At 49.6% G+C, this 25,075-nt stretch overlaps 12 protein-coding genes across 12 annotated transcripts; 6 read left to right on the top strand and 6 right to left on the bottom strand.

Annotated features, from left to right (window-relative positions):
- Window positions 1-376: 376 nt before the first annotated feature.
- On the top strand, window positions 377-3,370 carry Bathy09g03360 (unnamed protein product; the record flags this gene model as incomplete). The annotated part of the gene is made up of 1 exon (XM_007511112.1): window positions 377-3,370. One exon carries the CDS (start codon window positions 377-379, stop codon window positions 3,368-3,370), a length of 2,994 nt encoding a protein of 997 aa, XP_007511174.1.
- A 263-nt stretch (window positions 3,371-3,633) lies between these two features.
- On the top strand, window positions 3,634-6,099 carry Bathy09g03350 (predicted protein; the record flags this gene model as incomplete). Its single annotated transcript, XM_007511242.1, has 1 exon — window positions 3,634-6,099. One exon carries the CDS (start codon window positions 3,634-3,636, stop codon window positions 6,097-6,099), a length of 2,466 nt encoding a protein of 821 aa, XP_007511304.1.
- A 182-nt stretch (window positions 6,100-6,281) lies between these two features.
- Window positions 6,282-6,629, bottom strand: Bathy09g03340 (unknown protein; the record flags this gene model as incomplete). Its single annotated transcript, XM_007511097.1, has 1 exon — window positions 6,282-6,629. One exon carries the CDS (start codon window positions 6,627-6,629, stop codon window positions 6,282-6,284), a length of 348 nt encoding a protein of 115 aa, XP_007511159.1.
- Window positions 6,630-7,150: 521 nt separating this feature from the next.
- On the top strand, window positions 7,151-9,517 carry Bathy09g03330 (beta-amylase; the record flags this gene model as incomplete). Its single annotated transcript, XM_007511041.1, has 1 exon — window positions 7,151-9,517. One exon carries the CDS (start codon window positions 7,151-7,153, stop codon window positions 9,515-9,517), a length of 2,367 nt encoding a protein of 788 aa, XP_007511103.1.
- Window positions 9,518-9,813: 296 nt separating this feature from the next.
- On the bottom strand, window positions 9,814-10,927 carry Bathy09g03320 (predicted protein; the record flags this gene model as incomplete). The annotated part of the gene is made up of 2 exons (XM_007511172.1): window positions 9,814-10,457; window positions 10,873-10,927. The coding sequence occupies 2 exons, from the start codon at window positions 10,925-10,927 to the stop codon at window positions 9,814-9,816; spliced, it is 699 nt and encodes a 232-aa protein (XP_007511234.1).
- A 628-nt stretch (window positions 10,928-11,555) lies between these two features.
- On the bottom strand, window positions 11,556-12,719 carry Bathy09g03310 (coproporphyrinogen III oxidase; the record flags this gene model as incomplete). The annotated part of the gene is made up of 1 exon (XM_007511263.1): window positions 11,556-12,719. One exon carries the CDS (start codon window positions 12,717-12,719, stop codon window positions 11,556-11,558), a length of 1,164 nt encoding a protein of 387 aa, XP_007511325.1.
- Window positions 12,720-13,149: 430 nt separating this feature from the next.
- On the top strand, window positions 13,150-14,304 carry Bathy09g03300 (predicted protein; the record flags this gene model as incomplete). The annotated part of the gene is made up of 1 exon (XM_007510990.1): window positions 13,150-14,304. The coding sequence occupies one exon, from the start codon at window positions 13,150-13,152 to the stop codon at window positions 14,302-14,304; it is 1,155 nt and encodes a 384-aa protein (XP_007511052.1).
- Window positions 14,305-14,382: 78 nt separating this feature from the next.
- On the bottom strand, window positions 14,383-16,545 carry Bathy09g03290 (predicted protein; the record flags this gene model as incomplete). The annotated part of the gene is made up of 1 exon (XM_007511089.1): window positions 14,383-16,545. One exon carries the CDS (start codon window positions 16,543-16,545, stop codon window positions 14,383-14,385), a length of 2,163 nt encoding a protein of 720 aa, XP_007511151.1.
- Window positions 16,546-17,117: 572 nt separating this feature from the next.
- Window positions 17,118-18,946, top strand: Bathy09g03280 (T-complex protein 1 subunit alpha; the record flags this gene model as incomplete). Its single annotated transcript, XM_007510941.1, has 2 exons — window positions 17,118-17,255; window positions 17,438-18,946. 2 exons carry the CDS (start codon window positions 17,118-17,120, stop codon window positions 18,944-18,946), a joined length of 1,647 nt encoding a protein of 548 aa, XP_007511003.1.
- A 369-nt stretch (window positions 18,947-19,315) lies between these two features.
- Window positions 19,316-20,782, top strand: Bathy09g03270 (tubulin tyrosine ligase-like family, member 9; the record flags this gene model as incomplete). The annotated part of the gene is made up of 1 exon (XM_007510907.1): window positions 19,316-20,782. The coding sequence occupies one exon, from the start codon at window positions 19,316-19,318 to the stop codon at window positions 20,780-20,782; it is 1,467 nt and encodes a 488-aa protein (XP_007510969.1).
- Window positions 20,783-20,880: 98 nt separating this feature from the next.
- On the bottom strand, window positions 20,881-22,980 carry Bathy09g03260 (GTPase ObgE; the record flags this gene model as incomplete). Its single annotated transcript, XM_007510807.1, has 1 exon — window positions 20,881-22,980. One exon carries the CDS (start codon window positions 22,978-22,980, stop codon window positions 20,881-20,883), a length of 2,100 nt encoding a protein of 699 aa, XP_007510869.1.
- An 89-nt stretch (window positions 22,981-23,069) lies between these two features.
- Bathy09g03250 (predicted protein) lies at window positions 23,070-25,043 on the bottom strand (the record flags this gene model as incomplete). Its single annotated transcript, XM_007511175.1, has 1 exon — window positions 23,070-25,043. One exon carries the CDS (start codon window positions 25,041-25,043, stop codon window positions 23,070-23,072), a length of 1,974 nt encoding a protein of 657 aa, XP_007511237.1.
- Between the last annotated feature and the right edge of the window lie 32 nt (window positions 25,044-25,075).

Raw genomic sequence — 25,075 nt, 5'->3', positions numbered from 1 at the left:
TTTCTCCGTCTTTCTGTGTCTGTGTCTGTCTTTCTTGCGGTGCGCTCTCTCCTTCGCGCTCTTTCTCTCTCTCTCTCTCTGAAGCTTTTTTTGCTTCCCGTGGTGTCCAAAACACCAACCTCTCTGAGAAACCTCTCTGAGAAAACGAGAGCGCACGAAAACGACAGAAGACACAAAGTTTTGCCTTTTCTTCGCTCTCAGACAGACAGACAAGAAGGAAGGAAAGCGTTGTACACCTCTCGCCATTCCTCAGAGCACGAGAACGACTTTTGGAACGCTCGAGAGGAAAGAAAAGCTTTTCACTCTTTCTCTCTCTCTCTCTCTCTGTATATATCTATAGAGCGCACACGGCATCATCATCATCATCATCAACAACATGATCTCCTCCTCCTCTGTCTCCTCCTCGTCACCAAAATCGATGATCAACACCCCGCGCTGTTGCTCGCGCGTTGTTGTTGCCGCAAAGAAGGGTTGCGAAAAGATGTGTAATCCACGGACGAATTTGAATTCATCATCATCGTCGTCGTCTCTGATGAGAATCAGAAGGAGTGTCGTCGCGCTCGCGTCGTCGGAAACCAACACCGATCTGCTCTTATCCTGGAACGAAAACAACATCTCCTCGAACGAGGAATTAAACAACGCCGCAATCACCGAGCGACGAACGCGAACCGCCGAGGACTCGAGGAGGATGAAGATGAAAAAAGAGATCAAAACGTTCCGAGAGCGGTTGAAAAAAGCGAACAAAACGGAAACGGAACGCAGGAGGAAAGAAGACGCGATCGAACTCGAGATGCAAGAAGATGAGACGAAAAAACGTAACAAGGAAGACGCGAGACGCGAAGCCGCGGATCGAGCGTTGGCGGGTGTGTTTGAAAAGGAGAGGAAACGCTTGGAAAAAATCGAGCGCGAGCAGCGCGAGGAGGAGGAGGAGATGTTGGGTTTTTTGAGAGAGAGGATCGAACGGTTGGAGAAGAACGACGAGGATATCGCGGCGTACGCGAAGGATGCGTTGGTGGTGGCGAGGCAAGCGGTGAAGGATTTGGAGAGCGAGTTGGAGACGCAGAAATCGGCAGTAATGAAGAGGAGGAAGCAATGCGCCAAGGAGGCGAGGAAACGCGTGAAAGAGATGCAACGAAATCGCGAGGCGGAAGAGAATCGCGTCAATAAAGCGTTGAAAGGAGGAAAAGGTGCTAACGACGAGGATAACCAGGAGTTGGAGAAGAAACGGTTCGAGTACAAGTTGAGAATGGATACGGAGCAGCACGAAAAGATGTTGATGGACGAGGCGCGATTGCAGTTGATCGAAGACGCGGACATTAAACGCGTCGAGGTTACTCTAAACGAAGCGTTAGTCGCGGTGGAGAAAGTCAAAGACGAGGAAGGCGAAAGAAGAGACTTTGTTCAGAAAGAATTATCGGTCTTTTTGGATGATTTTGCGATTAAAGATTACGAGGTGCAATCGAGACGAGAGAACTTTGACGCCACGTTATCGAGTGAGTGCGAAGCGGTGTCGATTATCGCGAAGAAAGAGGAAGTGCAAATACGCACAGAGGAAGAAGCGAGGCGCGTAGAATTCACGAAGTCGCTGAGAAGCCAACGGAAGAACGAGGAGGAACGAAGAGTGAAGTGGGACCGAGACCATTTCGCGGACGTGCAAAAGTTGGAAGAGATGAAATCGAACGAAGCGAGCACGAGACGAAGTGAAAACACTCGAAGATCAGCGTTTGCGACATCGTTCGCGCAGAAAGATGCAAATGCGGCGGCTATATTTCTCGCGTTATATTTAGAGTCCTTAGAGAAGAGCGATTTGAGCAGAGAGGAGGATATGGCGGACGTGATGGAGGCGGACGGGGCGTTGTACGTCGCGGCGGAAAACCTTCGCAAGAGACGCGAGAGCGAAGAGTACAAGAGAGACTTTGAAACGCGCAAAGCGGTAGAAAAGAGCGAATATTTTGCGGAGTTGGAGAGAGTGAAGAAAGTACAGGAGGTCAAGGCGCTGGAGGCGAGAGAAAAAGCGAAGGAACGTGAAAAACTTCGCGATGAACGCATCGCGGCGGCGAAAGCGCAGAGAGCACAATTTCTCGAGATGAGCAAAAAGAGAGCGGAGGAGCAGAAAGAGAAAATGCGCGTCTTGTCCGAGTTGAGAGAAAAACGACGAGCGGAAGCCGAGGAAAAACGTTTGAAAGAATTGGAGGACGAACGCGTGCGAATGGAGAAGAGAATGCAAGAAGAACGAGAGGCGGTGAACGGCAAGAAAGAAGCCGCTGCCGCTGCCGCTGCCGCTGCTACCGCTCCCAAACCAATCGCGACGACAACTGCTTCCGCGGCCGTTACTTCGAAGAAAGAGGAAACGGCGGTGAATAAATCTACGAGTGGTTTCGTCGCGGCGAATCCCTCGGCTCCTATTCGCGCCTCTGGATCCATCGCCAAGATGAAAACGGATGCTCTTTGGAACGAAAACTATAAAAAGTTTCTCAAGTTTGTCGATCAATCGTCATCATCATCATCATCATCATCATCATCATCGACGATGACTATACCGAAACAAGAAGAAGAAGTCGAACGACCGAAGAAGAAAGAAGAAAAAGTAGTAGCAGAAAAGAAACCGGTCGTGGCCGCCGCCGCCGCCGCGAAAGAGGTACCGCAATCCATCCTCGATTCTCGAGATGCGGTTGCAATCGCACAACATCTCGTCGACAGCAAATACGATGCAAAAACAGTCGCCAACGCGGTTTCCACTTTATACACCAACGGTGGTCGCCGCGGTCCGGACCTCGCGGAGGAGATCTTCATGACTTTGCCTAAATCCATCTCCGGCGCCGCTCTAGTCAACATCCAAGACAACGCCGTCGCGTGCAAACTTCTCGAAAATTGCGAGCCGGGACGACAAACGGTCGAATTGAGCGAGCCGTCCACTTCTGAGCCTTCTTCAGAACCGAGGAAACAGTTCTTCCTCGCGTACTCTTCGCGAAAAGCTATGTACGCCGGCGTCGAAATCCTCGAAGTCGCCACTTCCGTGAACGAATCTCGCGCGGTGGAAATCTACAGCAACATCTCTCGCGTTCCGCGCGCCTCCATCGTCAAAAGAGCCGTCTTGCAGCAAGGCTCCCGTCCAGGCACGGAATCCAAAAACCCGGAGTCTAAACCACCATCCAAAATTATCTGGATCGCGAAACTCTTGGCCAAAATATCCCCGCCGTCCACCGCCGTGCAAACCTTGGAAACCTTTCGAGGAGGTAAAAGAAAGGGTGACGAGAAGATGAACGCGTACGTCAAAGACATCGTTCAAATCATACGCAAGAACGAAGGCGGCGACATCGAAGGCGCGCAGGCGTTCGCGAAGATTTTAGAGAGTCGGCTGTTGTTATGATTTTCGCGTTTTGATTCGAAATGTATTTATTATGCACTACTACTGCGCTTATTTATTACTACGTGTTGTCCGTACATCTTCTCTCCGTTGTTCGACTCTCTTCGCGCTCCTCGCCTGCTTTTTTGCTCCTTGTCTCGTTTGGTTCCCTTTTCTCTCCATTCCAAACGTTCCTCTCATAATTTTCGCGCTTGCTTTTCTTTTTCGATCATCGCGTGTGTGTATCTCTCTCTCTCTCTCTCCTTTGTTACCACCGGTAGTGTCACATGGGCGGCGTGGATTTCCGCAAGCGCATTCTGTCCGTCTTGCGCACCACGAAGAGAGAGAAGAAGAAACGAAAGAAAGAATCAGATTTGCCGTCGAAGCCGTCGCCGTTACAACGCGAAGCAAAAGGAGAAGAAGAAGAAGAACGACGACGACGAGGAGTACGAGCACGACGAGAGCAAGAACAGCGAGAACAACAACAACCGAGTCACTTCGTCCAGTACGCGTCGCCGAAAACGCTTCAACCGAGCGCGTTCCCGCGTTTGAAGTCGTCGTCGTTTAAAGAAGACAAAGACGAAGAAGAAGAGGAAGAGGAGAAGAACGAATACGTTCAAAAACCAGTCCTGAGCGAATCGCAACTCCGGAACATATATTCGTCGAACGAGAACACAAACGACGGTTCTTATTTTAAAGGACATTTAAAGGAGGAGGACGCGTTGAACGATATCTTGACGACACCGATCGTAGGGAGGAAAGTGTTCGTGGCGGAAGAGGAGAAGAAGCGGCGACGAGCGCTGAGCGATAAGAGTAAGGCTTCGCGGTATTACGGTTCATCCGGGAAGTATTCTTCTTACTCTTCGAGAGGAGGAGAAGAAGAGTTCAGATTTCGTAGCAACGAGGAGAATTCGTTCGATACGTTTGCGAGAGCGGCGAAAGCGAGTCGAGCTGCGTACGCGACGTCGAGTAGTCCCGGGTTTGGGAAGCCGGCGTTGACGTTTGATCGAGAGGAGAGGTTGTTTGAAAAGCAAAGATCGATCTCTTCGAGGCACACGCCGTTGGATTTAGTGAAGCAAGCGTCGGCGACGAGAGAAGAGTTGAGGGAGATTGAACGAAGAAGACGAGTAGAGAAGGAGGAAGGAAATCGTGGCGGCGTGATCGATTTGACCGGAGAGGCGGGAGACGCCGAAGAAGAAGAAGAAGAAGAAGAAGTACCTGCGGAGGTGATTGATCTGACGAGCGACAATCCTCCTTCGTCTTCTCATCGGAACGAGAACATCGCGGCGACTCATTTTACTCCAGCGGCTCCAGACTTTGGAGATTTACGAAGAACAAAAAGTGCGACGCCGAAAATGGGTGTCGGGGCGAGCTCTGGTCGCAGTAGCGGTGGTATCAAGGATGAAATCAACAAAGCGCACAGCGCCGACGTAGGCTTGAAAAGGTTCAGCAGACGAAAAAAACACATAGATCTCATCGGACGCACGGCGCGAGAGCTCGTCGAGAGCGCTCCAGAAGGCGAACAGTTGAGTCAATACAAAGCGCAAGTCGCAAAATTTGCCTCGGAGGCGTACGAAAACGACGACGACGACGAAAAGAACGAAAAGAACGAGAACGAAACGCAACGAAACTTAGTAGAGGAATTAGATGAAAAGGATGATACCGGTAAAACGATGGTAACGACGCCGAAAACAACTACGACCGTAACGAAAATGGGCGGCACGCACACCAAGTTTAACATCTCGCCGTTATCACCGACGGAGTTGAAATTAGAAGCTTCCGCGCGAGCGGCGAAACGCGCGACGACGACTTTCGCGGCGGCGGCGGCAGAAGAGGAAAAAGATCCTCTGCGCGCGCAGTTAGAAGCGCTTCGCTTGGAACAGAAGAAGAAAGAAGAGTTACGCGTGAAAGCGACCGAGGATCGAGTAAAAGCGGAAGAAGAGGCGGCAAAAGAAGCGATCGTGGAGAAAAAGAAAGCGAAAGAGGTGGACGTTTTCGACCAACTTCCTACGCCGGAAGAGGATGAAAGAATCGACAACGCGTACGACTCTGGGGAACTGGTCAACCACGCTTGCGCGCGCTTACCCGGGCAAGGCGTCATGCCGTTAAAAGGTAAAGATATTCACACCTTGGCGCCTGTCACGTGGTTGAACGACGAGTGCGTTAATTTTACGCTCGGTATCCTCGGTCGTCGCGAACGAGAACGGTGTGGACCAAAAGGTCATCCTCGATGCCATTTCTTTAACACGTTTTTCTTGAACAAACTGTTCCAAGACGACGGCGAGTACGATTACAACAAAGTTCGTCGATGGTCGACGGAAAAAAAGTTGGGCTATTTGCCAATCAAATGCGAAAAAGTTATCGTACCGGTTCACCAAGGTGTTCACTGGGTCTTAGCTGTGGTTGATTTGAAGCGCAAAGTTGTTTCCTATTACGATTCATTACTGGGGAAGGACCGAGAGGTTGTTCGAAACCTCATCAAATGGGTCGTCGACGAAGCGAAGAACAAGTTGAATGAAAATTGGGATATCGGCGAATGGAGAGAAGAGTACCCGTCCGAAATCCCCCGGCAAATGAACGGGAGCGACTGTGGCATGTTCATGCTCAATTACGCTCGTAACATTGCCAGTTTCACGGACGAAGATTTGAAGAACAACGCGTTTACGTTCCACCAAAGAGACATGGTCAATCTCAGACGACGACTTGTTTTGGAAATCTTAAAGATAGGTCTGGAAATGCCCGCGGACGATTAAGTAGTAGAAAAGGCAAAGAAGAAGAAGAAGAAGAAGAAGCACGCGACGACAAGAACGCAGAACGAAGAAGACGCGAACATTCTGTCGTCGTCAATCACACGCGCACATTATAAGCAGCAATACATAATAAATGCAATTTTCAAAACAAAACAAAAGCAACGCAAAAATTCAAACTCATAAAACTACGACTTCTTCGCGTCGTCGTCATCATCGAGACCTCTAAAACCACTCGTCTTCTTCTTTTTGCTGCTAAACATTTTTTTAAAACTCCGTCCTTTCTTTACGTCTTTCATCCGCTTCGGCGCCGACGGTTCCTCGCTCGTCCCTCTTTCGTCGTCGTCGCCGGTTTCCTTTCCAGTCTCACCCTTTTTATCACCACCACCACCACTAAAATCAAACCCACTCGTGGCCCTTTCGCAGTTCGCGCATTGCCGGTCGAAGCTCTCCCGATGGTACACGTACGCGTACGTCATCGCCCCAGCTTTGGCGCACAGGATTGCTCCGACCACGATCGATGCTTCCACGAACATAACGTTACTCAATGTATATGAGAACAAGCAATTAAGGTGGTTTAAAGCCACAAGGTCCCCCCAAAATCAAATCACAATTCAACAATGCACCTTATAATAAAACAAGGAGAAAAGAAGGAGCAGGGAGGAATGAGCCAAAAGAGAAGCGTTCTCGTCCGTTTCTCTCTTTTTCTCTCTCTTTTTGCCGCTTTTTGCGGCAGACCGCAGCGGCACACCGAAAGGTCTCTGATTTGAAGATGATTTGAACGAAGTGTGCGAGAGGGTGTTGCGCGCATGCCCAGGGTTTAAGACCCTAAACAGTTGGTCTCTTCATTCTTGACTCAAAATTGGTTCAATTTCGATACAAAAAGGAACGTTTTACGACACACACATATACACACACACACACATATATTTACACCCGTAAGTGCGCGTCTGCGTGCGTCTCTCGTCGTTACACGTACTATTAAAGAGAGAGAGAGAAAGAGAGACGCTGTGTGCTGTGAAATCACGACGTAAACGACGAGGAAATTATGATGATGATGGAGCGGTTTTCGTGGTCTCGTTCCTTCCCATCGTCGTCATCTTCGACTCCTCCTCCTTCTCTCTCTCGAAAGAGTGGCGATAAAGAGCGTCGGAGGAGGAGTCGCTTTTTTTGTTCTCCCTCTGGTTCTTCTTCTTTGTGTTCTTCTTCTTTTCATCCAGAGAAGAATAGGAAGAAGATTGATGATGATGATGATGACGATGATCATCAAAGCGCTTTACTAAAGGCTTCGGATGTTTTTGGAACATCGACGACTTTGCAACGAAGAAGAGGCGCGAGAGCAAAAGTCCGAGCAATAACGAAGGAAGAGGATTCGGAAAAAAACGACGACGACGCGTTGTCGGACGATCAGCCGAGATGGTCGGGAGAACCGTCGAGGGCGGATGCGAACGCGACGGAAATAGAAACGACTGCGACGCCGGCGATACAACCCCCTGCGACGACTTCTGGGTACACTCGTAAATGGAAGAAACGAGATTTATCGTGGGCTCGAGACGCGATTCCTTTTTACGTGATGCTCCCTTTGGACGTCGTCTCGAGAGACGGCGTTCTGGAGAACAAGGAAGTTTTAGAAGTCGCGTTGGACGCGTTGGCGAGAGTAGGCGTAGATGGCGTCATGGTGGACGTTTGGTGGGGCATAGTCGAAAGGAAACGCCCGAGGAATTACGATTGGACCCCGTACTACGAACTGTTCCAAATATGCGAAAAGTTAGGTTTGAAAGTCCAAGCGGTGATGAGTTTCCACGCGTGCGGCGCAAACGTCGGCGACGTGTACGAGATCAAGTTACCGGATTGGGTCTTAGAGTCTGGGATTCAAGATCCAGATTTGTTCTTCACGGACCAGTACGGGTACAGAAATCCCGAGTGTATTTCGTTGTGGGCGGACGATGCGAGAACAGTCGCAGGAAGGACGCCGAGAGAGTGTTATCGAGATTTCATGGTGTCGTTTAGAGATACGTTTGAAAATTTATTGCAATCGACCATCTCGGAGATTGCGGTTGGATGTGGACCGTGTGGAGAGTTGCGATACCCGTCGTATCCAGAAAATAAACGTTCACCGAACAGTTCCCAGTGGCGTTTCCCGGGGATTGGCGAATTTCAGTGTTACGATCAACGAGCGTTGGGCGCGTTGGCGAGGCACGCCGCCGAGGTTGGACGCATCGAATGGGGCGGATCTGGTCCGCACGATTGCGGCGGATACAACAACTTACCGCAAGAAACTGGTTTCTTTCGGGCCGATCGAGGGAGTTGGGACAGCGAATACGGTCAATTCTTTCTCGATTGGTACGCGAAAGAGCTCGTTAAACACGGCGACAAGACGCTACAAACTACGCGAGAAGTGTTCGATTACGAGAAAACTGGCGTTGACGTAGCCATCAAATGCGCTGGCGTGCATTGGTGGTACAACTCCCGTTCGCACGCGGCTGAGTTAACTGCCGGGTATTTCAACACTCGATCGGGCGATTTTGTCCCCGAACGCGACGGGTACGAACCGATCGTAAAGATTTGCGCCAAATACAACGCGCGTTTGAATTTTACGTGCGTAGAGATGGTGGACGGCGATCACCCGTGGTTTTCAAGGTGCGGGCCGGAAGGTTTACTCAGGCAAATTCGAACCGCAGCGGCAAAGTATAACGTGCGAGTGGCGGGCGAGAACGCCTTGTGTCGTTTCGATCGGTCCGCGTACGAACGCGTTATTAAAAATGCGCGAGGGGAAGGCGACGACGTGGAGTTATGGAAGACGGGCGAAAAGTTACCACCGATGGCGTGTTTTACGTTTCTTCGAATGTCCAGAGAATTGTTCGAGCTGTATAACTTTAACAGCTTTAAGGAGTTTGTGAAGCGCATGAAAGCGGCGACGGTGAGAGACAATCTGAGATTGTCGAGATCATCCTCGTCCTCTTCTTCTTCTTCTTCTTTGAATTCTTCTTCTTCTTCCTCGTCTGCGGGGACCATCGGACGACCTGGCGGTGCCGCCGGTGGCGAACGAGACAGTTCAAGTTTCTTCACGACGAACTCGACCAACGATAACGGATCGCTATCCTCCTCCCCACCGATGTATAACCCCAACGAGAACTTCTCAACCAACAATACCGCTTTCTCTGGAGGAACGGTTGTATCAACAACAAATAGCAGCAGCAACGGCGCGGCGACCGGCGGCACACCCGTTGCCGCCACTGGCAACGCGTACATAGATAATTATAACAACATTAGTCAAGACAATAGCAGTAATAAAAGCTCCGATAGCATGGACAGCATTGACGAGGACGATTACGAATTAGAAGATGGATTTGCGGATCGCGGCGAGGCGCCTCCTCTGCAAGAGCAAGTGCAAAGTATCGTTCAGCTAATGAACGAGTTGTGATAAAATTGTAACAAACAAACGACTCTAAAATCATACACTTTAAGATGTATACACGTACTCACAGTAGTAAGCGTAATTCTACCACTGTATTAATTAAAATCATGTGCCACTGTAGCACATTTGTATTTATTTATTATATAAACTGCAAGCTAAATTCACTCGTGGTGGTTTCGTTCGGGTTCGAATTTTAAGTAGAAAAACAAAATCGAACAAACGCACGGCTTTCTGTCTCTTTTAATCTTACTTTCTCTCTCTCCTTTCTCTCATTCTTTTCTTTCCAAAATCTCTCTTCTCGATTACTTGTTCATATACATCCCGACTAAAAACGATATCAACGCCACGATCAAAACCATAAGAAACGAAAACCCGTTCGCGCCCGGCTTCATCGATTTCGACAACTCCGTTTGCAACTGTCTATTTCGCTTCTGCATCGCTTGCATCTGCGCCTCCAAACTCGCCACTTTATCCCCGTTCGGTCTCGAACTGACGCTCTTCCCACCTCCTTTCTCAACGCTCGCCGCGCTCGGCGTCTGCTTCGTCGAAAAATACCTATTCAAACTCGGCCCGCTTCCGTCCGTCTCTTTATCTTCCGGCACGCTCGCCGGCAACCCGCCGGCTTCGGTAAACACAACCTTCAACTTCGTCTCTTGAATCTTCTTCCCGTCTTTCGTGAACAAAGCCGGCACGTCGTCTCCCTCGCCTTTCTCCGCGACTGTATTTTGCACCAAAAACTTATCTCGACAGTTTTCCAAATCCGCCGGCACTTCCCTTTGCGCTTGCATGATCACCGTCACCACCGTCGTCGCGCCCGCGGGGACGATGCCGGTGTTCGGTTTCACGCAGTACTTCTTCGGGGCGGTCGTTTTCACTTTAAACGCTTGGTCGTGAGAGGTCGGGTTGTGCACCGTTAAGTCCGTCGCGATTTGTTTCTTCAGTTCAACTGTATAATATTCGTATAAAAAATGTCAGTCAAGCTGCTTTTTCCTGTCTCGTTTGACCAAAGAAGAAAGAACAAAAGTTTCCGTTGAACGAACCCACTACTAGAGGGGAGAAAAAAAAGCACACTCAAATTTCTCTCTCTTTAACTCTCTTTCACTCTCTCTTTCGAGGAAGACGAAGAAAAGAAGGGCACGAACAGAGATGGCGTCGTCCCCGTCGCGCGCTCGCGCATCTCTTTCACTCTTTCTTTCGTTTTCGACATCGAGAGAGAGAGAACTCTGCGACGAGATGAGAGGAAAAAAACGAATAAAATTTCCCCCCACGAAGGAACAAGGGAAAAGAAGAAATCTCTCTCGGTCATCCTAAGAAGAAGAAGAAGAAGAAGAAGAAGAAAAGAACGCGCGAATAACACTCACACTTAAACGGAAGCTGTTCGGTCGGGGTGATGACTAAGCCTTTCTCGGAGGACATGTCGTGCTCTCTCTTTGCGTCGTTCTCTCTCTCTCTCTCTGTTTGTGAATATGGAAATGTGCGCTCTCGTGTGCTTTCCCTCAATAGAAGGCTTCTTCTTTCCTTTATAAAAAACGCGCGCTCTCACGAACAGAGCAACAAGAACAACGAAAGCAGAAGACACCTCTTCTCTTCAGGTCGTCTTCGTCGTTTACTGCGGTTACGATGCCGTTTCGAAAGGGAGTGTCTACTGCGCGTGTAAAAGCAAACAAAAGGATGGGTTTGAGTGTGAAGCGTTTTTCCCTTGAAACTTTTTCTTCTTTTTGCTTCCTTTTTTTCTCAGTATTAATTGGGCGGTTTTTTTGAGGGTCTCTTTCGCGTAGAGTGGTGTACTGCTGCGCGTGGTGATTCTTAGTACGTGTTGTTACGTTTTAAACGCGTGGGTTTGCGCTTTTCTTCGGCGTTACAAAGTTACAAAAAGTTTTGTGCTTCTCTCTCTCTCTCTCTCACTCTCACTCTTTTTATTACTCGGTAGGCCCTCTTCTCGCTCCAACACTTTTTTTCTCTCGTATTTATTTCTTCGTTTTTTATGTATCGCTTTTGCGGGGTGTGCTTTTTGATCGTCTTCTTTTCGTCTCTTGATGATTTTTTACGCCAGCCACGTTCTCGGGTTCATGAACGCATCTAACGCGTCCGCTTCTCTACTCCCTTCCTTCGGGTGCATGTCGTATTGCCATCTCGCGGTGAGCGGCAAAGACATCAAAATGGACTCGATTCTGCCGCCGGTTTTCAAGCCAAAGGTGGTCCCGCGGTCGTACACCAAGTTGAACTCGACGTATCGGCCTCTTCTCATTTGCTGCCACTCTTTTTCTTCTTGCGTGAATGAATCATCTTTGTGTTTGTCGACCAACGGGATGTACGCCGGGACGACGGCTTGCGCCATGTCCGTGGCAAACGCCAACAACTCCTCCTTCGGTCGGTCGTTCATGTCGTCGAAAAAGACGCCACCAACGCCTCTGCGTTCGCCTCTGTGCTTGATCATGAAGTAATCGTCCGCCCATTGCTTGAATCTCGGGTAATATTCCGGATCGTGCTTATCGCACGCGCCTTTCAACGTCCCGTGAAAGTGCGCGACGTCTTCGTGAAAAATGTAACTCGGCGTCAAATCCGTGCCGCCGCCAAACCACCAAGCTCTCGGCGCCCCCGGGTCGTCTCTCGGCGAATCAGTTTCAAAGTAACGATAGTTAAAGTGCACGGTCGGTGCCATCGGGTTGATTGGGTGCATCACCGAGGAAATCCCGGCTGCAAAAAACGGAATCGTCTCCGTCCCGGCGCCTTGCCCTCCCGTCGCCGCTCTGTACGCCTCCGGCGGCATTTGCCCGTACACCACGGACACGTTAATCCCGGCTTTTTCAAAAACCTTGCCGCCTTGCAACACTCGAGAGATGCCTCCACCCCCGCCCGGTCTTTCCCACGCGTCCTCGTGAAACTTCCCCCCGTCTAATTCCTCCACCGCTTTGCAAATATCGTTCTGCGCCTGTCGAACCATCTTCTCGAATTTCGCGCGCATTTCGTTCGCGTCGCCTTCCCCGCCCGGTCGCAAAAGCGTCAACGGGGCTTCGTCCAGAGCGACTTCCTCCTCAATCATCGCCGCTTTTATCATTGTGCTACTTTTTTTCACCTTGTTGTTGCGAGAACTTCTTACACTCAAACACGATGATGATGATGGTGCTCCTCTTCGTGACGATCTCCCCAACACGTTATTCATCTTATTCGTAGTAAACGACGACGCGTGCATCGTGTTCGCGGCCATCATCATCATCATCATCTTAATATAAAAACGTAACGCTTCTTGGTGCTTCTGCGCTAATTAATAATAATAAAGCAATGTCAAAAAGCTCTCAGCGACAGTCCGAAGCGCTTTATATAGCTATAATATCTGAGGAGCGATTTTATCCTTCCCAGAAACAAGATCTCTTATTTAGGGTTTTAGAGTTTAGGGTTCTCCTCTCGGGGTTTTAATTGGATTTGCAACGATATCACACACATAACAACACGAAGAAGAAGAAGAAGAAGAAGAAGAAGAAGAACAACGACGAAAGCATAAATCTCTCTCGCGAGAGGAGGAGATAACACGTAACACCATGATCGTCTGGCAGTACTAGTTTTTGCAAAGGTAAAAAAAGAAGTAAGATTGTTGTTCTGTCGTCGTTGTTTGTTCGAGAGCGTTTATTTGGGGAGAAATGAAAGAAGCCCCAACATCATCATCATCATCATCATCGGAAGAGGAGGAGAACGAGAACACGCTTTCAAAGTCGGAAAACAACGAAAACGACGAGGACGACGAGAGCGCGCTTTTGTCTCGAGGGCATCTCTTCGACGCGTTCAAGTTTACGAGCGTTTCGAAAAACCCTCTAGTAAAAATATCCACGCGCGTGTTCGAGAAGTTCCTTCCAGATTTGTTTGTTAAGAGAAGAAGAAGAACGAAAGAAGCGAATGCGAAGACGAACTTCGCTCGAAAAGTAAAACAATGGGTATCTCAAATCGAGTCGAGTTACCAAGACTCGATCGACTATCACAACAGAGCGCACGCGACGGACGTCACGCAAAGTATAGGGTACATGTTAGGGAACGGTTTGCGAGAAGAGTTGGACGACGTGGAAGTGTTCGCGTTGATATGCACCGCGGTGGCGCACGACTGCGGACATCCGGGGAAGTCGAATCTGTTTTTAGTCGAGACGAAGAGCGAGAAGGCGAAGAGATGGAACAACGAAGCGGTGAACGAGAATGGGCACGTGGAATTCGCGATCGAGGCGTTTGAGAAGTGCGAGGTGTTTCGTAACGACGACGACGACGTTAGGAGTAGTAATAGAAGAAGCGACGAGAAGAATAGGAGCGAAGAAATGAAGGAAACCGTGTACGAGATTTTGAAGACGGCGATATTGTATACCGATATGAACAAACACGAGACGTTAATAGAGGATTTTCGAGAGGCGCTGGAGAGAAATAGAGGTAAAAAAGCAATCAAAGAGTGGGCGAAGAAAGAGGACGTGCACGTAGCCTTGGGGTACGTTTTGCACTGCGCGGACGTGTTGAACGGATGCCGTCCTTGGCCGGTCGCCAAGAAATGGGCCGAGTTGATCACGGAAGAGTTTTGTAAACAAGGCGACGTGGAGAAGTCGTTGGGATTCGAAAAATTAACCGGTGCGCACGTGGACAGGGCTTTACGAACGGATATCACGTCTTCGAGGCAGGCGATTAAGTTTGCCGAGGAAACCGTGAAGCCTTTGTACGGACTGTTGAAGGAAATCGTGCCCAACGCCGTTGAGCCTTTATTGACGCAGCTGGAACTGAATGTAGAAAAACATCGCGCTTTGATTCAAGAGAGTCAAAGATAGTAGTATATACCTAACTAAGTGCAAAATTATAACATTATAACAACCGATTCATGTATCCAAACTTCTTCTCAACTACTTTTAAGTAGTAGTAGTATTCTTCGCGGGATGGTTTCTAATTTTTCTCACGCGAGTTTGGTTCGGGTCAAAGCCGCCTTCTTTCGCACCAAACACGCTCCATTCGGGAGTTTTACATATGTAATCCTTCGCTTCGAAAGGCTCGCCTTTGGCGACCAGGTCTTGGAATTTTTCGTAATCAATCCAAGTGTGCCATTCTCCGTCGATTTTATAATCTTTCGTTCTCGCGAGCAAGACGCAACACGAGTGACTGTGTTCGCAAGCGAGCTCGTACGAGGAAGCACCTTTTTCTTCCTGCTCTATATTTGTCAATCGACAAATTTCTTGGGAGAATTTCACCACGTCCTCGTGATACGGAACGTTCTTCATCGTCAACGCGCTCGCGCTCTTATCGCTCGAGCCGCAATACGTTACGCCTTTAATCTCTATGAAATCCGGTTCGCCGAGTTTCACCAGTTTCGCGTATTCTTCGGCTTCGGCTAAGTTCCAACCGGCGACTAAAGTTAATCTGTACACCGTTCTTTGCGGTTTTGTTTTTAGGCTACTCAAAGAACCTACGAATCTATCCCAATAATCGCTATGTAACGGACGATCGATCGCCTTCAACGTCTCCGGCGTCGCCGCGTCTACGGAGACGTACAGCTGCGTGATTGGCGGTAAATCTTCGATGGCTTTCGGAAACTGCGCGTTGGTGACTAAAAATGTCGATATGCGCTTCTCGTGGAGTAACGAAACGAATTTGCCGATTTCCGGGTACATTATTGGTTCCCCGACGAGCGACAACGCGCAGTGTCTCGGATCCATGCCTTCTTGCAACTTGGCCTCGGTGACGCCAGGCACGCCGCGCATTTCGTTGATCATTTTGCGATGCTGCCCTAACGCATCGTTCACGATATCTTCTGCGGGATTCATCTCCCATTTCCATTCCTTTCCGACTGGATTCGTGTGATGTCGCCAACAAAACACGCATTTATTTGCGCACGCCAACGACGGCGTAGTTTCCATGCACCGGTGCGATTCGATCCCATAAAACGCGTGCTTATAACACCCGCCTCGACCTCTCAACATTGCTTTCGTCCATCTGCACAACTTCACACCCGAGTGCGTCCCGAGAATCTTGTACCCTTGCTTTGTCAACGCTTTGCGAAGCTTCGGAGTGACCATTTCCGGTTTCGGCGCGTTTGGATCGCGCGCGCTTCCATCGCCCCCGACATCTTCCACGTCCATATCGTCCTCGGATCCAGAAAAGTAACTTTCCGTGTCCGATCGATCCACTTCATCCTCCTCCTCCTCATCGTCGTCGTCGTTTTCTACTTCATCTTCTTCTTTTACATTCTCTTCATCAGCTTCCTTCTTCTTTTTCTGTCTCCTCTTCTCCGCCGTCGTCGGCGGAAACACTCTCCCTTTCAACTTCTCCGTCCACTTCTCAAACTGCGTTTTCATCTCCACCTCGCTGCTTTCGTCCCCGTCGAATTTCCTCAAAATTCTTTCCGCGCCCATCCTCGCGAAGTGTTTATCGATCATTCTCGCCGCTCGATTAAAGTTCTCCTCGTATTGCGAATCGCCCACGCCAAAGACGCAAAATTTGAGCTCCTTCAAATACGACCACCCGGCGCGTTCGTCGTACGCTTGCTCTTCGCACCATTTCATGAAATGTTTACACTCGGACGCGATTTCGCCCCCAGTCGTCGTCGAGACGACAAAAATTGCGCATTTCAGCACCTTTTTTCTTTCCATTTTTAGTATTCCTTCTTCTTCTTCTTCTTCGTTCGCGAACGTCTTCTCCGGTTCGAGCACTTCGCTCAAATCGATAACCGTCCGGTCTAAATCGGCGCCTAACTTTTGCGCTAAAGATCTCGCGTTGCCGCTCGTGCTCGCGTAAAAAATCCGCACGGAATCATCGTCGTCGTCGTTATCACTCTCGCTCTCCTCCGTCTCTTCTTTCCAAAAGCTCTGTTTTTGTTCCCGTTTCTGTTTCTTCTTCTTCTCAGCAGGAGTCGTCTTCTTCGCTTTGTTGACTTTTACGCCGTCATCATCATCATCCTTAGGAAAAATCCCCTCGACTCTTTTCTTCTCCTTCGCGTGATACCAACGATACTCGCACAAAACAAACCCAACCGAAAAAGCGACGAGGAGCACTTTTTGAGTAGTAGTAGTATTCACCATGACGCGTATCAGTATGATGATGTGTGTCTTTTTTTTCTCTCTAATGTTTGTTTGCTTTCTTCTCTTTTTTTTTGTGTTTTTGTTGTTTTGTTGCACACGAGAAAAACAGGACTCTGTGTCTGATTTTTATTCTCATTTTTGACGAAGACACATTTTTTGTTCACATGTGATTGAACCGTTGATTTTCGCTCGAGAGTATTCATGCGCACATCACGCGACGTGGCATTTGAGACAGAGGTCGTCTCACGATGTGGGAATATTTGCGCGAGAATAATAATCGAGCAAAAAAAAGATATTTGAGTTTCTCGAATACTAAATTGAATATGTTCTTCTCGTTAGAAGAAGATGAGATGTGTTCACATGTGTGAGTAATATGAAGTTGGTGCATCAGTTCCGAAAATTTTTTTTGGCTTCTCTCTTTTTTTTGTCTTTTTCTCATCATTTCTTCTTCATTCCAAAAGAAACAAAGAGCGCTTGCTTCTCCACACAAAACAACGACACACCAACACACACAACAGAAGAACAACAACAACAAAAGAAAATCAATCGATCAAATCATCATCAAAATCAAAATGCAAGGCGCGCGACAATCGGACGTGTTCTTCGGCGAACGCGAGAGCGGGCAAGACGTGAGGCAATCGAACGTGACCGCAGTTCAAGCGGTGGCGAACATCGTGAAGAGCAGTTTAGGACCCGTTGGGTTGGACAAGGTATTCTAGTTAAAATTCTGTTTTCGAACCGGGAAAAAGTCAACGTTGGCATCGCGATGGATCGTTTTTTTCTCTCTCTCTCTCTCTCTCTGCTGAAAGCGCTTCGTCGCGCTCGACGTTTGGCGGAAGTTTTATACCTTTGCATAAAACTAACTTCTTCTTTTCTTTTCTAAAAACATTAGATGCTCGTGGACGATATCGGCGACGTGACGATAACCAACGACGGCGCGACGATTTTGAAACTTTTAGAGGTGGAACATCCGGCGGCGAAGATTTTGGTCGAACTGGCGGAGTTACAAGACCGCGAAGTTGGCGATGGGACCACGTCCGTGGTCGTGTTAGCCGCGGAGTTGCTAAGAAGAGCGAACGATTTAGTGAGACAAAAGATTCATCCGACGTCGGTGATTGCCGGGTATCGATTGGCGGCGAAGGAGTGCGTGAAGTATTGCGAGAAACACATGGCGCGAAAGGTGGAAGATTTAGGAATGGAAACGATTAAGAACGTGGCAAAGACGAGCATGAGCTCGAAAGTTGTTGGGATGGATTCAGATTTCTTCGCCGGTTTAGTCGTGAACGCGTGCGAGAAAGTGAAGACGTACGACGATATGGGCGACGTGAAGTATCCGATAAATCGAGTGAACATTTTGAAGGCGCACGGGAAATCGGCGAAAGAGAGCGAAGTTTTAGATGGGTACGCGCTGAATTTAGGCCGGTCGGCGCAAGGTATGCCGACGCACGTGTCGAACGCGAAAATCGCGTGCTTGGATTTCAACTTGCAAAAGACGAAAATGTTGTTTGGGATTCAAGTTTTAGTCAACGATCCGAAAGAGTTGGAAAGAATTAGAGAAGAAGAGTCGGCGATTACCTCGAGAAGGATTCAGATGGTGTTGGAAGCGGGTGCGAATGTTATTCTGTGTACCAAAGGTATCGATGATATGGCGTTAAAGTATTTCGTAGAAGCTGGGGCGATTGCGTGTCGACGCGTGCCGAAAGAAGATTTGAAGAGAGTCGCGCGGGCAACGGGCGCGCAGGTTTTGAGCTCATTATCTGATATGGACGGGAACGAATCCTTCGACCCAACGCATTTAGGGGAAGCGAAAGAAGTGTTCGAAACGAGAGTGAGCGATGACGAGATGATTTTAATTAAAGGCTGCAAATCCTCGCAAGCGTGTACCATGCTCTTGAGAGGCGCCAACGATTACTTCCTGGACGAAATCGATCGGTCTTTACACGACGCCTTGTGCGTCGTCAAACGTTGCTTAGAATCCGGTTCGGTCGTTCCGGGAGGAGGAGCCGTCGAATCCGCGTTATCTGTTCATCTCGAACAAAAATCCGTCTCGTTGGGTTCGCGCGAACAACTCGCCGTCGCCGAATTCGCCGAGGCGTTGTTGTGCATCCCGAAAACTTTAGCCGTCAACGCGGCCAAGGATTCCACCGATTTAGTCGCAAAACTACGAGCCTACCACTTCGCCTCTCAATCCGGCAAGGAAGAGGACAAACACTACGCCAGTTACGGTTTAGACTTACACAAAGGCGAGTTGAGAGACAACCTCGCCGCCGGCGTCCTCGAACCGACGATGAGTAAGTGCAAATCGTTCAAGTTTGCCGCCGAAGCCGCTATTACGATTTTACGAATCGACGATATGATCAAGTTGGAGAAAGAGGACGGCGACGGGCGAGACGGGTTTTAGTTTAACAACAACGCCATGATGAAATTCGATGCAAATTCTCGAGAGAGAGAGAGAGTTACAGAGAGAGAAGGAAGAGAGAGAGAGAGAGAGAGAGAGAGATGTGAGAGCGTAGATTATAGGAAAATGAAAGGAAAATGTGAAAAACACAAACACTATCCTCCCTTTACAGAATTCGTCAAAATAAAGAAGAACCCGCTCGCTTTTGCGTCATAAAATGAAACGACCATGTTGTCTCACTGAAAAACACGAATTATGATGATTTTCTTTTCGCTTTATGTCATCCTTACACTACTCGCGCGTCTATCTTCTTCACTCGCCGCCGGGGTCACATTTGGCCCCGTCGACGACCGACGACGTCAACCCCTAAAAATGGATAAACAAGAAGAACTTGCTGCTCGTAGTATCACGGGGATAAGCACGGAGAAGACGAGACAGACCACCTTATGCGTCATCGGGGACGAGAAAGGCAACGTCGAGCATTTGCGGTTGTTAATAGACCAGTCCGAGAAGAACGGACACGAAGTGAAGATATTCCAGTCCGAGAAAGATGCGATTGGGGGAATCAAGTATTGTTCTGCGCTTTTCGCGTTTCAGCGCGGCGACGTCGAGTACCGATTGAGAGATGAAATTGTGAGACTGAGCGAGGATGTGAGAGTGAATCACATTCAAGGGACAGATGTGTTGACGTCGAAGAAAGAGTTGATGGAGCTTGGGTTAGATTTTGTGCCGGAAAGGAGAGACGGCGGCGGCGTTCCGGTAATACGGAAGAAGCCGACGCACGGCGGTGTCGAAGTGATGTTGAGTGGCGATACTTTGAAGAAGAGTGAATCCATGTACCAGAGATATATCGATAACGCGTTGCAAATAGATGGAATGCCGTTCGATTATGGCGTATACGTGTTTCTTTCGGAAACGCATTATTTAGATGGCGAAACGAAACAGGCGAAATTGACGTACGAGGTATGGAATGACGTCATGCTTCGGTTTGCGACGAATGGCCAGTTTGTAGAATCAACGTATACGAACGCGTGGAGTATGCCGAGTTTAGTGAACGCTTCTTCGCCGGGTAAAGACTTTCAGGCCAAGATGGCGTTCGCGAGGTACTTGGGCGAGGAAAAATCGAAAGCGCTTTTCGAAACCATCGATCGACGCATAGAAGATGCGTTTAGAGCAGCTCGGCCGTATTTGTCCAACGCGTTCACAACAACCGCTTTTAGTTTGTTACGATTTGATTTTGTTATCGATGACAACTATTTTCCGTGGTTGATTGAAGTCAACGCGTCTCCGAATATCAAGCCGTCCTCAAAAGGACAAGAGAAGATGCTTATTGAAATGCTCGATGTCGTGTCCAAAAAATTGTTCGCTTTAGAAGAAGATATCGTGTTATCACACGAGCTGACGCGAGAAACAGACATCCGCAAGAAACGGTACACGAGAAAGTTAGCGCAATCGGAGTACACGGACGTGGACTGCGTCGTGAGTGATTGGACGGCGTACGAGCCTTCGATATGCGCAGATCCTTGCTACGCCTCCACGCACACGCAGGTTCGCTCTCGAATCATCACGACTCCCCAACGTGGCAGCGGCGCCGCGTGCCCTCCAAATTTAATCGAAAGTCGAGTAGCAGATTGTCCGAACGAGTGCCCTCCACCAACGCCGCCTTCGCCACCGCCTTCGCCTCCACCACCTTCCCCTTCGCCGCCTCCCCAATGGAATTACGTAAACGAAAATGGCGCTCCAGTCGTGTTCACAACGAGCTCGTCGACGACGAGCACTAGCAGTAGGAAGAAGAGTTTAAAACTATTAGCTTTCGTAGTAGCGTGTGTAGTCTTGTGACGAGGTACCAGTTGGTACCATGATGCATTAACAACAACTCGTGTGGTGATAATATTTACAAAAATGCACCCAACAAAAAATTAGGTAAGTTGTACAATTTACATCGCATGCGGCCAATGTCTCGACCCTTGCTGCGTTCCTGGTTTTTCGTCTCTTCTTTCTTTCCAAGTGGTGTACAAAGTCTTCTCGCGATGGTCGTTGGACCACGCAAACTCGAATTTCCCGACCAAAATGCGATCGCCCTCGCTGGCGCCGGCTTCCTTCAGCGCCTTTTCAATGCCACTCATTTTCAATACTCTCGCGAAACGTTTATAGCTTTCAAAGTAATCCCAGTTGGTCATTTGACAGAATCGTTCAACCGCGGTGCCTCTGACGACGAACGCGTACGGGGTATCTTCGACGGTAAAATCTTCAATGCGCGCACCGTCTGCCGCTCTTTTCGCTCTCGATTGTTCAATCTCGAGCGACTCTTCGCTCTCTAACCGTCTCGGACCTAACATTTTGTGTGTCTCGGCGACTTTGGACATCAGCTCGTCCACGCCTTCTTTCGAAACCGCGCTGATTTCAAAGCACTCCACGCCTTCGAGTTTTAACGTCTCTTTCAATTTCTTCGCGTTCGTTCTCGCTTGGTCGCTCACGTCGATTTTATTCAAAGCGACTAATCGAGGTTTGTCTAACATCGTCTCATCGAAGAGCATCAGTTCGCTCACGATGGCATCGTGCGCGTGCAAACAGTCCTCCTCGGAACAATCCACCACGTGTAGCAACAACCGCGTCCTTTCTGCGTGCCTCAAAAACTCAAAACCTAGACCTAAACCTTCGCTCGCGCCTTCTAATAAACCCGGCACGTCCGCGAAGACCATTCGCGTGTAATCTCTTTCGACCAAGCCTAAGTTCGGGACGATGGTCGTGAACGGATAATCAGCAATCTTTGGTCGTGCGGCGGAAACGGCGGCTAACAGTGAAGATTTTCCTGCATTTGGCGCACCGATAACACCCACGTCCGCGACTAATTTCAGCTCGAGCTCGATCCATTTCTCCAAGCCTTCCTCGCCGAGTTCCGCTAACATTGGCACTTTGTTTTTACTTGTTTTAAACGACGCGTTACCTCTCCCGCCTCGACCACCAGCGATTATCGTCTTCGTTTCTTCGTGTTCCAACAATTCGCACAGCACCTCTCTCGTTTGCGAATCTCTCACAATCGTCCCGGCTGGTACTTTAATCTCCAAGTGATAGCCGTTTGCGCCGTTACATTTCGACCCTCCGCCGTGTTTCCCATTCTTCGCTCGATGGTGCACTTTCTTCCGAAACATTTGCAACGAGTGCATGTTCTCATCCGCGGTAAACGACACGTCCCCACCAATCCCGCCGTTCCCTCCACTTGGACCACCGTTCGGTACAAACTTTTCTCTCCTAAACGCAATCACCCCGTTCCCGCCGTTCCCGGATTTCACGTAAATCTTCGCCGTATCGAAATACCGCATCTCCGACGGCATTCCTTTCCCTCGTTCCAATTTTTTCATTTTCTCCTTCTCGTAATCGTAATCGTCTTCGAATTCCGCGCCTAATTGGTACATTTTCCCGCCCGGCGTGAACACGTTGATGTCGTCGTCGTCGTCTGAATCGTCGTATTCAATCGCGTCGTCTTCATCAAAGCTCTCTTCCTCAACATCATCAGAGCTTACCAATTCGCCCCAAGAAGAAGAGGCGTTCGCCGACCCATCCTCCTCGTCCTCGATTTCCTCTCCAAACTTTACCATTCTCCCTCCGTTTTTCATCTCCTTCTCTTCCTCTTCTCTCGTTTCGTCCCACTCGAAGTACTGTTTGAAACTGTTGTTGTTGTTCTCTTCCGCGTAAAACTGCGCGCGAGTGCGCATGGTTTCCGACTTTTTATCCGCCGCGGCTTCTAAACCTTCAAACCAATTTGACGTTGCTGCTTTCGAAGATGATGACGGTGGTTCCTCCACGTCGTTTTCTGAAGAGGACGACGACTTCGATTCCATCACCTTTTTAGCCGCCGCCGGGGAGGAAGAATTCTTCCCCAACTTTGTCTTCTTCTTCTTCTTCTCCTTATCGTCGATGGATGGAGAAAGAGAAGGTTTCGCGCGACAGAGCACCGGAGAACAACAACGACTGCTGCTGCTCGTTCGGTAACGACTCGCAGGAGAGAGAGTCGAAAGAAGAAAAGACGCGCGCATGATGTGAGAGTTTATTTGTGACGAGAACAGCTTCACTTAATTATTTTTAATGTACAACTGGTGTGTGTTTGGGGTGGATTTTACGAGAACTACTTCGATTTCTTTTCGTTCCCTTTCGTTTTCTTTTTCGAACCTTTCCTGGGTTTGATCCCCATGAGCTGCGGACTGTGATTGACGGCTTCGGCCCATCCGAAGGACGGGTGTCTTTCCCACCACCCGTCGGTGTCTTCCCAAACGTCCCAGTGGTCGCTTCCGTCGCTGGAGTGGCCGTATTTGCGCACTCGTCCGTCTGGCCAGTGTTCTTCTCCCCAGTCTTTGCTGACTTTGTGACCGTCGCGGTCGTTCCAGGTGGAGCCTTCGCGTTCGCCTTGACGGCCGTGAGAGGCGTAGGAACCCCATCGTTCGGACCAACGCTCGCCCCAGGAGCGACCGCTGCCGCCGTCTTCGCCGACGTCTCGATCTGCCCAAGAATCGTTCGTTTTCATGCAACCGCCGTGGCCGTCCCATTTTTCTTTCCAGTTGTGGTTCCATCGAGACGCGTGGCCGTCCTCTGGGATCTCGTTTTTACCGACGCACGATTTCTTGAAACATTCTCGGTCGACGACGCCGTCGCCCCAGTACGCCTCTCGCCAGTCTTCGTGCCATTCCGCGCCGCTCGCGTTGGCGCCCCATTTGTTCGCGGACCGTTCGATTTTTTTACTCGCGTCCGTGAAGAAACCTCGCGAGACGTCGGAACAGGAGATTTCAGACCACGATTCTTGCCAGACGTTGCCGTGACCGTCGCGTCCGGATTTTACGGCGCCGAGTTCTTTGTAATCAAACGCGTCCGCGGTGGACCACCACTTCTCTTCCCATTCGACGGACCCGTCCGCCGACTGCCCTCTCACTAACGTCCATTCGCAAACGCGCCCGTTTTCTAATTCGCTCGTGCCAGCTTCTCGCCACCATCGCGTGCCGTCGGAAAGCTCGCCGTGCGTTTCGCCATCTGCGCCTAATTCTCTCACCGCGGACGCGAATTCCGCTTCCGTCGGCGCTCTTTGGTCTGCTTCCACCTCGTCCGCTTGCGTCGCCGTTTGGCTTTCAAATGCCAGCGGCAACTCTTTCGTGCCTTTCGCTTGAACTTGAGACTGAAAATCTAAATTCAGCGTTTGCGTCACGCCGCGTTCGGCGACTTGCACCGCCTGTTCGATTCTAGTTTGCATTTGCTTCTGTAATTTAGGCACCGGCGCGCCATCGGTATCGGATTTTTTCCTCTCCGGAGGCGTCCAAGACCAGAAATCCATCCCAGTCGCGTCGCCGTTCGCATCGTCGTCGATGTCAATGGAATGGTTAATCGAGTGCGCTTTCTTCTGCGCGTTTCTCAGCGTCCCTCCCGCCGCTCCTCCTCCTCCAGACACTCCAGATGCCACATTTGCTGCCGCATCGCTCACCTCCTTCAACGTCTTCGCCGCACTTTTCTTCACCGTAGATAACCCATCCTCCACAATTTTTTTCGCCCGACCAATCTCAATCGGCGACGTCACCGCCGACCGAGCTTGCGCGGCGTTCAGCGCCGCTTTCGCGCGTTCGATGGTCCCGATCGGCGACGCCGCGCGTTCGAACAAATCAATCACGTTGGCGGACTTTCTCGATTTTTCTTCCTGTTCTGAAGTCGTCGTCTGAATCGTCGTCGTCGTCGTTTGGGTCGCGGATGATGATGGTGATGATGAGAACGACGACGGCGGTGGTTTTGATGATGTCGGCATCAATCCCGAATCTCGATGTGGTTCTTGTTCTTGTTGTTCTTCTTGTTGTTCCGCCAAAGGCTTTGTTGTTTGGGGCAAAAAGTCCACGCCGTAAATCACGCTCGTCCTCTTCGGTGGCAACACGTCCTCCTCGCCTCCTCCTCCTCCTCTGTCCGAGGAAGGCGACGATAAAGACGACGGCGAGAAACGATGATGATAATGATGATGATTTTGCGCCTTCTTCCGCTGACTCCATTTTATCCTCTTTTGAGTGCACAAAGCGGGGACAAAATGAACGACTTTAACAGCGACGAGGACGACACCGTTACCACCACCCATGATGATGCACGTGGTAGTTTTATGTGTTCTCG

The sequence above is a fragment of the Bathycoccus prasinos genome, assembly GCF_002220235.1.
Source record: "Bathycoccus prasinos genomic : Chromosome_9".
Taxonomy (NCBI): Eukaryota; Viridiplantae; Chlorophyta; class Mamiellophyceae; order Mamiellales; family Bathycoccaceae; genus Bathycoccus; species Bathycoccus prasinos.
This window is presented reverse-complemented; position numbering and strand designations above follow the sequence as displayed.